The sequence below is a fragment of the Melampsora larici-populina genome, assembly GCF_000204055.1.
Source record: "Melampsora larici-populina 98AG31 unplaced genomic scaffold MELLAscaffold_44, whole genome shotgun sequence".
NCBI lineage: Eukaryota > Fungi > Basidiomycota > Pucciniomycetes > Pucciniales > Melampsoraceae > Melampsora > Melampsora laricis-populina.
The window spans coordinates 689,160-700,362 of record NW_006768808.1 but is presented as its reverse complement, the minus strand read 5'-3'; the positions used below and the strand labels follow the sequence as shown (position 1 = coordinate 700,362).

At 38.4% G+C, this 11,203-nt stretch overlaps 2 protein-coding genes across 2 annotated transcripts; both read left to right on the top strand.

Annotated features, from left to right (window-relative positions):
• Positions 1–3,541: 3,541 nt before the first annotated feature.
• Positions 3,542–3,954, top strand: MELLADRAFT_91693 (uncharacterized protein; the record flags this gene model as incomplete). The annotated part of the gene is made up of 3 exons (XM_007414578.1): positions 3,542–3,587; positions 3,732–3,775; positions 3,859–3,954. The coding sequence occupies 3 exons, from the start codon at positions 3,542–3,544 to the stop codon at positions 3,952–3,954; spliced, it is 186 nt and encodes a 61-aa protein (XP_007414640.1).
• A 1,032-nt stretch (positions 3,955–4,986) lies between these two features.
• Positions 4,987–5,910, top strand: MELLADRAFT_110485 (uncharacterized protein; the record flags this gene model as incomplete). Its single annotated transcript, XM_007414579.1, has 4 exons — positions 4,987–5,041; positions 5,186–5,299; positions 5,470–5,731; positions 5,823–5,910. 4 exons carry the CDS (start codon positions 4,987–4,989, stop codon positions 5,908–5,910), a joined length of 519 nt encoding a protein of 172 aa, XP_007414641.1.
• Positions 5,911–11,203: the final 5,293 nt, after the last annotated feature.

Here is an 11,203-nt window from a genome sequence, read left to right as displayed (position 1 = left end):
GACCTAAAAGTGATGAAGCACGATATCAGTCATGTATAAAAACCGGTGCAATAACTGAATATATTCACGTCTAAATGAGAAAACCGATGGGTCTAAAGTATCTGTATGAGGTCACAATTCAAAACCGAAGAGGTATTCTGCTAAACAAAGAATCCGAGGAATGGAGGACATCAAAAGTGGGCGTAGGATAGCAACAATTCGGACACGTTTAGTTCGGCTACAGTTCACGTATATGATTAGGAACGAAGGTGGGTGGAAAGATAGAGATAAAAATGAACCCAAATTCAGTTTATAATCGAAGGATTCACACAAATGAACTGGACAATGTTGAAACAACACAAAGCCGAACGGTGTCAAGTGAATCAAGTGAATAGTGACGGACGCATTTCAAACTTTCAGGCAAAGGTTGGAAGGTTTTATACCAGAAACCAAGAGGCGTCGTAAGACTTCACGCAACTCCAATCACACGAAACCCCTGACCGTAGGATCCATAGACCTACCATCAAGGGGGAAGTACGTCACTACAAACTGGAGTGAATGAAATGCAGGAGGATCATGTTAGAGATATGACATGATCCAATTAACTGAACCGATGGGAAAGAAACTTGCGATGTTGTCGACTGTTGGTTGGACCAAAGTCAGTGGGAAGAAATAGATGATAAGTTAGACATAGGTACTCTCAGCAACACGTAGAAAACCTGCAAGATTCAAATTAAGTCGGTCGTGTAGGGAGGGGTTTCACGCGAAGAATAATGAAAAGGTGGGGAAGCAAAATCTGATCAAGGGCGTATGTGTATCATAATGTGGTAGATTACTACTCATAGTAAAACTTCGCGTAAAGAGTAAGTGCAACCGGTGGGACATGCCGAAATAAGTTCAGATATATGTATCACATTATTGTACATTGATACATGACGGGCTGATCAAGAACATTCAGACGAGGTATGTAAACAGGCAGGATAATGATCCAATGGGTAGCATGGTAGACAAATACGCCATATAAGCAAAGTATCTGTAAAAGTCAAGCAGTCTGGCGGATGAATTTTGAGATCAGGGTTGTAGATGTAGCCAACATGAAGCATAGGGCTTTCTGAACCTCATACAAATGCAAAATGTACAACAGTGTGGACTTGTGAAAAAGAGACCGAGAGGGCGTGGCCTAAATTTGTGCGATTCTAACTTCGGGCAAGCTCCGGTGAAGCAAACAGATAGTGAATGTGTAGCATTTGCCTGAAGTTGCGTTTGTGAGGCGCCCAGTTTGCATGATTGGTCTTGCCTTACCGCGTGAATCTAGATAAAAATAGTGTCAATGGTGTTCGCTGCATAGATGATTAAATGAGTGCTGACCCTGAATGAAGTCAACGAGCATATGACCTAAGAGGTCCAACTCTACACGGTTGTCAGCAAGCGCAAATGTCTTCCAATTCACCCAACCAAAGCCGGAGACATAAGTTGAGTCTAGTGATTGTGTAGGATGCATTAGATTGAGAGCAAAAACGAGACAAAATTTAGGTAGATTGTATAAATTTGAGACCAAATGGATGGATCAATAATTCAAGTGTGATTTATATAGGTATTACTGGAACTGAGAATGTGAAATGAGGAATGCAATGATTATGAAGAGAAGGGTAGAGGGACTAAATTGGAAGAGAAAGGTTAAGCCGGTAATCTTGTTTAATATAGATGACTAAACGACTGGATACAATATCATGAGACATACCCATTACAGCAATAGACCCAACAGAAAATAAGCAATCGATGCACAAAAGTTTCATAAGCAGTGAGGTGTTTCCGACATTGGCAAACCGGGACGATTTAGGCAGCGACGAAATATGCATTTATCGCATTTAGAAGAGGCATTTAGGAATGGCCACTAAGAAAGAGGAATACGAGTAAACCAAAATGGAAATGAAATCGAATGTAATTAACAAAGCCGGAATAGAAGCACAAAAGTGCCAAGGTTCGACAATAACATAATAAGCAAAAGATGTGGAAACATGAAAAGCACATATCGAGAAAGTATGAAAGAGGGCTCACATGGGTTTAGTCGAGATGAGATCAATGGTCAGTTTGGGAAAACGAAAAGGCTAAGCGACCATTGTCATATTAAGATATATAAGAATACACCGTTGAGATCAGAAAACGGAAAGATGAGAAAAAATTAATACCAAAAGTGGTACACGAAGAGAACAAATCATTGTACGAGGGAAGAATAACATTATGATTGATGATGGTCTACAAAAGCACATTAGACGGAAGAAGAGGGTGACAAAAAGATGACGGAAAGCACACATTGAGACATGCGAAAGCACCAAATAGATATATATACGGAATAGGAAGAGAGAGGAAGGGTGAAAGAAAGACGTCAGGTGAATATAAAGCAACATATTAGACAACGAAAGCACAATGCTATAAGAGCAAAAGATCAAGGTCAATAGTGCACAGAGCACTGGTAAAAGTACGTAATGACAAGGAAGACAAAGGCTAATATGTAAATGATACAGGATCAAAGCAGATCAAAGCAGATAATGAGAGCATTTAGGAAAGCACCATTGTAAAAGCACATCACGATATCACAAATAGACAGCAAGATGGAACCAGGAGCATGAGACAAAGCACACGTGAAGAAAAGCGGAGAAAGCTAATGGATCGATCAAATAGGAAGAGGAAAAAAAAAGAAATGCAACCTCAAGGTGAATGACAGGCGACAGACAAAGCGAAAGCACATTAAAAAAAGCGTGCAAAAGCAACATAAATGACAGAAAGCACAACCTTAAACCAAGTAATGAGACCAGAACGAAAAGCAAATTGTCAAAAGCTAAAGATTAAAAGCAAATAGTGGAGGGAACGAGGAAAGCACTTTGATAAAAGCACGTAGCAATAGCAAAAATTTCAGTATAAATAGCGGCTGAAGATGAGGCAAAAAGAATCATGGACGTCAAGCCCCGACTACACCGTAAAAAGTGAGTCTAACGTGAGCTCCGACTAAATCTGCATTACCCCGCCAAAGCCATGATTCCATGTCCCATGGTTTCAGGCTTTGGGGGGGTGATTGCAGATTTAGTTGGAGGTAATTATGTGTGGTTTGAACCAATGTGACTTTCAGACTAAAGTATTGGCGAAGGTTAGTATCTGAATCTACACCACATCTCGAACCTTCAAGCTTATTTCATCTTTTCTATACTTGATAATGGTCAGATGTGTAATCAATCCAATGAACTCACAATCAATTCACTACAACTCAGCTCATTCTCGATCCTCTCAACTAAAACATGGCAGCAATAGCGCTGGATTCAAGCAACACGGGCTCTCAATCAGTGGTTCAGCAGCAGGTCCCGGTCTTAATTCAAATCATGAACAATTCAGATAACCACACTCAGAACACCCATTCTTCTCTTCCCATTCAAATCCATTGCATACATATGCACATACATTGGACAATCAGACACTTGAACTCAGCTTTGATAATTTGATTTTCAATGTTTATTTTATATCCATGATCAGAAATGGAAGTCAATACTTTGTTACCCAGCTTTACTCAATGGCGGCCAAAAATTATTCCAAGATTGAGGATGAAGTGGCTCGAGGTGAATTAAAGTTGAACTGATAGTCATTTTTCCGTCCCAACTACTGACTAAACTCTTGGTTTGACATTCTGATTTGATTCAGCTCAACAGAGACTTGAAAACCATGATCTCCTCTCAGGCCAAAAAGAACTTTCTTGTTGAAAGATGTCAGGTATCTTGATTCACGGGTCGTGTTGCTAATTCAAAATGTAAGTGATTGAAAGCTATCTCTTTTCCCTCAAATCCATTCAGACCTCTGTGTTGACACGTCTTTTTTAGACCTCTTTTGTAGCAAATGGCCTTGGATGCGAGGGAAGAAGTTCAGCAGCATCTCGAAGAAGCAGACAAATGTGAGGGACTTGATCTAGATGACAGAGGGACCCAGTGAACCTTTTTGATCACGCCAACTGACTCTTGATTCTCTTAGCTTAACAATGTCGGTTTTCCCGTATGTAGCAATACACAAAGCTATTCTTCTCACTTCAAGGCGATCTGTCTTGATTCGCTGCCTTCAGTAGATTTAGTTTCCATGGGCAGATCGATACTCTCTTTCAAACTGTGCTGTTCACGCTCAATGGTCATCAGTTCAAGAATCAAGACTGGTAAGTCAGAGATCCATGGTACAAGCGATGACGAACTTCTTCGAGGTCCGTCTGGCCTAGGGATCTGTGATTTGTACTTTTTGTCCTTATTCAATTCTCAGATTAACGAGATTCTGGATCTGCTTTCAATCATCAAAACCTCTACAATTAGAATAACAACTAACTGATATCTGAAATTATCTAGATTAGTCTCTCGTGAGGAACTTAAAACTGGTTATCATTATCAAATTCAGCTTCAACAAATATAACTTATGATCATCATTCGAATGACATCGACTTCAGTTTTCCCTTTTCAAAGGAGGAATGTCTAACTGTAAGATGTTCAAAAATAACTAAACATGGCCATCGCATCTGTAATAGGATCACGAAGTAATGAAACCACTGGAATCTAACCCATCAAGTATTTAACAATAGGTCTTTTGATCAAATTTTAATTGATTAGATTATCAATCAAAGATTTCAAAAGTCAAGGAAGAATGCATGGTTTAGACAATTAAGGGAATGGATCTGATTGAAAGAAATTCAAAGCTTTGGAGAATGATAATTTGAAAAAAGTTGGAGATTCTTATTGGCGGCTTAATTCGATCTTGATCATCATCGTGGATTGGTTATTCAGAGTAGGTTTTGATTTTTCTAGAATTGATTTCAATACTAGAGATCACCAGAGATCACCAGAATCATCATTATCATTACAAGTTAAAGGACAACTATGGATTAGTTTATCCATGTGAGTCCATGCATCAACTAATCATTTTATTTTCATACTGATTGGAATAAATCCACCGATAGTGCAATTTTTTGGTTTCGAATCACAACATATGAACGCACCACCTGTGATTCAAGTTATTTCCATCGTCTTAAATTGTTTAGAAGGTTAGTAGTTTATCATTCAACCATTTTACAAATCTTAATACACAGCTCATCCAACATCAACCAAATTTGTCTAATAGAACAGGAGACTCATCCTCTTTCTATGATTCGACCTACAATCATTATTCCAATTTGATTCAATAAAAGAACACAGCCGTATTAGAAGAAACCAGAAGTCTGATAATGTCGATGCTGATAAGAATGATAAAGAAGAAGACATCGATCAATCTATCGCTAGCGATATCAGAATCTTTAATCAAAGTAGGTAATACTACCATATCAATCACGCATTCAACTTCTCTGCCAGCATTCTCATACTCATCATGGAATCAAAAGCAAAAATAAACCAAACCAATCAAAGTATAACTTATTTCACATTGAAAATGATGAATCATACATTCTAACTATCATCCCACTTACACCTTACCCAGCCCACAACTTCGCCCAACTGATTGCCCATTTGAAACCCAATCTCAACCAAACTCCTTTATCTGAACAATATAGGTTTGATAATTATTATTATGAAAAAGGAGGATGTGTTTTCTCATCAAATGGTAAAAATCTTCCAACTCACTACGAACTGATTAGAATCGCAAATTGGTCAAATCAATGTTTCAACTTACGCGATTTGGCAACCAATAGCTCTCATATCAATCCCGCTCCTTATTTCAATGCACATCATTGTAGATGGAGGTGTGTACAGACACCTACGTTCTGATCACTTCACCAATTGGTCATATTCAAACCCAAAACAAACACTGATTTTTCTGTTGTTTCTTACCAGTTTTGGTCTTGCATCGAAGGATCCTTGGAATGAGTTAATTCAAAGTGTTCACATCAATCCAGAATTGGCTTTGACGGTCTTGGGGTAGACTTACCTACCTTTGCGAGATTATCACCAATTCTTCATGCATTTTGTTAATTATTCATGTTGACATTGCTTTCCAAGTCAGCCTCTCAAGTCCTATCGACCCATCTTTGATCAAAATGTCAAGTTCAAAGACATTGTCAACTTATGTATTGGCTGTGCAATGAGGTGTGTAGCAATCAGGTTGTGCATCTTATGATATCATATGTCCATTGGACTTCTCCTTCTTCAATCATCCTCATTCTCCACCTTTGAAATTAAATTACATTCAACAACAACAACCACTTCTTCTTCATCAAGATTGGTCAATTCAGATTCAATCACCTTCATCTCAACTTCAAGGATCATTATCCACTACTCCTACCAATCAAGTTCATCCTGATATGAATGATTAATATATACCTCCAAACAAACCTAGATCTGCATCTGCATCTTTCAATGAACATCCTAACACCTGACTTCAAAATATCACATTTCAATTGATCTCAAACATTTTATAGGATTTTTGTCAAAGGTGTCGCATTGAACTCATCATTACATTTTCATTTTGAAAGAACTGATCAACATCATTTTTCTAAAGTCTTTGACTTTGTTCAAAATAATTGGACAGGCTTCAACAGATTGGGTTTCTATCCTCAAGGGATTAACCCAATGAGTGGTTTGACAAATGAAAATCTCAACTGTAGACTCACTTGAAGTTGAATTCAAATGAACATGATTTGATTTCAAGTTGATGCTCAATGATAAATTATCAAGCTCTTTTCAATCAAATTACAGTTGTAGGATCAATACACAGTGATGGACAACTCAGCCCTTCTCTCTTTTTGTACTCTGCAATGCATTTCTTCATCATCTTTTTGTCACCTGGAACACTTGTCATCATAGACTGTGATTCATTGTAGATTCATCTTATTGTCATCTTACCGTCATCATCATTTATTTCTTTCTCAAACATTTATCTTTATTATTGAGGCATAATCAATGTCTTGCTGGTGTACAATGATATGTTCTTCAAAAAAGAAATTGCAAAGAAAGTTTCAACAGCTGTCTCATGGCACCAATGATGAACTCTCGATCAAGAAGTTTGATCAATCAATACCTGCAAGCCTCTTTCAACCATTTCTCAGCATTCATTTCAACTCTTGTTCATCTTCCCCAAAGCATTCCTCACAATTCTCAACTGCCAAGTGATCCAACATGTGTACTTGATAGATTTTTCATCTCTTCAAAAGTCTTGTGTTGTTCATGTCCAACAACACTGAGACAGCTAATCTATCCGTAGCTGATAGCGCAAGATAGCGTAGCTAGAAACATGCTGCAAAGCTACAGCTAGCAGGAATCAGCATGAATGAATCCCAGCTACCCTACGCAGAGTCCCAGAAAATCTCCAGCTAACCAATTTTTGGCCCTGTAGCGTAGTGTAGAGGCACAAAACTCAGCTACAGTAGCTTGTAGCGTAGCGTAACTTGAAAAGTTACACTATCATAAAGGTCAGATCTGTGTTAACTGCATACAGTTACGCTACATACAAAATGCATGGTAGCGTGTTGTAGCGTAGCTGTCTCAGCGTTGTGTCCAATCCCTCCTACACTTTGATATGTAAGTCAATTTCAGGCTACATATGGAGCAATCTATATGCTCTGCTTCTGCAGCCTTGAAAGGCCCTTTTGACCTGGTAGGGACCAGGCTTAATGATGGACCGTCTACACATCAGATGAGTTATACATTCCAAAGGGAAAGGTTTACAACAAAGTGTAGTATTTGAAGTACTGGAGAGATTAAGCACATTGAGAAATACATTCCGTCATGACTCAAATGTGCACCATTTACAGACATCATTTACACAGTAACTTGTCACTCCATTGAGGGTATTTAGAATAAATACTGATTTCCCTCTCTTACGGTAACACATCTCTCCTTGAGCATTAACCAAATCAATTTCTCCATTTTCTTCTGCCCCATCATCTGATTATCTATCTTGATCTGATTTGTGAAATACATCTTGATTATACTTCTTTTTGATCACTTTAATCTTGACAAATACAAATCATCCAAAAGTTTGTGATAATTGATCCTCTTGAGTATGATTTTTTTTCTGATTTTAGAGTGATTGAAGAACAGAATATTTCATTTGATGTCTAAAATGAGGAAATATCAACATGAAAATTAATCAACATCACACTTTAAGTACTACTAACTCATGCAAAGATTTTACAACAAAATGTAGCACTGCCAACATATTGACCTCGGATTTGGAAATCTGAGGTGTTCTTGGATCTGAAACCTTGGACAGGACCTTTCCGAGGTTATGATCTGAGGTAATCTTTGGCACATAATGATACCTCGGACAGAAACCTTGGATAAGATCTGTCTGACAATTTGCATCCAACAATACCTCGGATCTCCCGATCCGAGGCATCTATGTTGGCGGTGTAGAGATATCTGGTCAGATCTCAAGTGAAGCAACAGGGTCTTTCCCCTCAATTTCAACACAATCATGTTTGAATTCAACATTGTAATTTCTCAGTTCTCTCTTTACCAGTAACCATTAAATTCCCATCACCACCAGTAACAATAACAATAACAATACCACAACATTTCATTTCTGATGATTTGCAAAACTTTACTCAACTTAATATATCTTGCAATTCATTCAAGTTCATGGTCACACATTTTCAATTTCTTCATCAAAGGTGCCCATCATACTATGGAAGTCTTGGAAGCCCTCACTGTACCTGTATGTGGAATTGAATCACCCTGCCGGAAACCATTTGGTACACATGTATCTTTGTCATGATCACACTTTGTATCCTTTCCCTATCTTTATGTGATAGATTTTCTGAGTGAGCTATCTCCTGTGTCAATTGACCAGTTACAATCAAAGCTTCAAGTTATAAAGAACAAAGTTGAACGTTGGTATCAATGTAATGTCATCTTGCCAGTTTCCCCCAAAACAATGTCCTGAATGGGTGACGTTTGATCCATTATAGCCTCCACATTCTTTGCAAATGGACCTCAGATGAGCCCCTCTTAGGAACGCGGCGCCCGCCGCCCAATATGGCTAGTGAAATGAAATTGCAAAGTCAACTATCAATAAATTCAAACAAATTCATCAAAACTTTTACCAGAACACTTCAACTTCCAACTTAAGCTTCAACAAAATTCTTTTGATCTCTTTCAAGTTGACAAATTATCAAAACTAATTCAATACACGTCATGGACAAGTCAAGTTGTCATCCAATCTTCCTCACCCATTTCAAATATACGGTTCACTCATTTCATTATAACTTCATCTTACATACTCTCAATCGGATTTGGTCAATCATGACCTAGACCATGGCAAACTGTTAGCTTAACAAAGCCCTCTCTGCGCGGCCACGTCCGCGCGCCTCGCAGAGGGGCTTACGACTAATCGTCGATTTTTGGCGTGAACACTCCAAGCGTTAAGTGGCCTTATGTTGTTTTTTGCATTTCAACGCTTCCCTCGCAAACAAACACCACTTCACCCTGCAGGGAAAGTGGTTCACCAATGTTGTCTACATATTTTCATCTATTCATCATCTAGGAAAACCTGCTTCATCATGCTTTTTTTGAGCTTGATTGTGAAGCCCTTATGTCTCACTAGTAACATAGCTCACGGCTTGTATTCACACTTTAAGTGTTTTCGAGGACTTCTTTATGTCTGAAAGTCAAAAATTAACCCAAAAGCCCGCTGTACAGGCGGGATTAGTGAAAATCTTCAAACCTCTTTTGTGGCCGCATCACTCAGAGTATCCATGGTGTTAGGCCATGAGGACATGTAGAAAGCATTTAAGAACCACTTTCCCTGAAGGGTAAAGCGATGTTTGTTTGTGAGGGAAGCGTCAAATTGCAAAAAACAACATAAGGACACTTAACGCTTGGAGTGTTCACGCCAAAAATCGACGATTAGTCGTAAGCCCCTCTGCGAGGCGCGCGGACGTGGCCGCGCAGAGAGGGCTTTGTTAAGCTAAGGCAAACTGTAGGTCAACGTCCTTTCACTTCTTGAGTTAAGCATAAGTGCAGTTTTATCTCTATAACTGATGTCATTGTTCTATTCATCAAAAAGCTCAATACCATCCTTCAAGATCCCAACTCTTCTTCTTCAATGAATGTTTGCAAATGTCCCTCGGTGAATTCAAATCCAATGATTATTATATGTATATCAAAATGGACGCATATCAATGTTTCACTAGGTCTCATCTATCGCTTTTCGTGGAACCAGGCTTTGCTCAAACCTACCTCCAATCTGGTCAGATGGCACCTTACCCAAATCTAGATTATCAATCATTCAAACTTTATAACCAAGCATTCTTCTCAGCCTCGGTCTGATTGCGTTGTCAAAATGTTCAGTTCCTCATGATGATTTTTTTGCTGTCGATGGATATGGTTCACATCTAGCTCACTTTTCATTCTCAATCTTCATATTCTTTGAGCTGATCATCTTTTGATGTCCATAAACCTAACCTATAGGCCAGATTCATACGAGGCTCAGTCTACAGTCGTTCATAAATCCAATAAGTCCGTTTTGAGTTTTCAAACAACTGTGGCGCCTGTACAGAGCGACTGTCAAGTTGATGAAGAAAGGGACTTCTTCGTCGGCTGACAAGCTGATTTTTCGCACCAGATCAATTCAGAAGCTCCGGATCAATCCCATTTGATACTACAAGCCGATTCCATTTTTTTCACTTTTTACACGTTTTATACCCTCAGATGATGCATTTCCACCATTTTGGAACAGAAGAAATCATCCAACAAATTCAATCAATTTTGGTAAGGTACCCAGAGCACCTAAAGTGATCTGATATGCGGTCAGAGCGCTCTGGCCGCATATCAGATCACTCTCAGTGGTCTGACTCACTCAAATCATTTGAAACTATTTGTCAATTTCAAACCAAGTCATTCAACTCCTTACATTTTTCTCACATTTACTCAATTACTAACATTCCCTTTCTGTTTGTTTGTGTGTGCATAGATTAGAAAATCTTCATGAAATGATTAATTTATCACCTAGAAACCAATTAATTTTAATCATAGAATGACTTGGTTTCCATTACCTACTCTAATTGCAATCAAAGCTATTGTGAAACCTATTGAACTTGGTTTAGGTATCATTTTGATAGTCAAAGATCTATAGATTCATTGGAAAAGGTAAATATCTACCTTTCAAATGGGTTTTATGTTGTATTCATTTGACTTGTTGATTTTTTTGGGTTCTTGGATAGCCTGAATGATGATTTTATCATATACTTCATTGACTGAAGCACATGAAAGTTTTA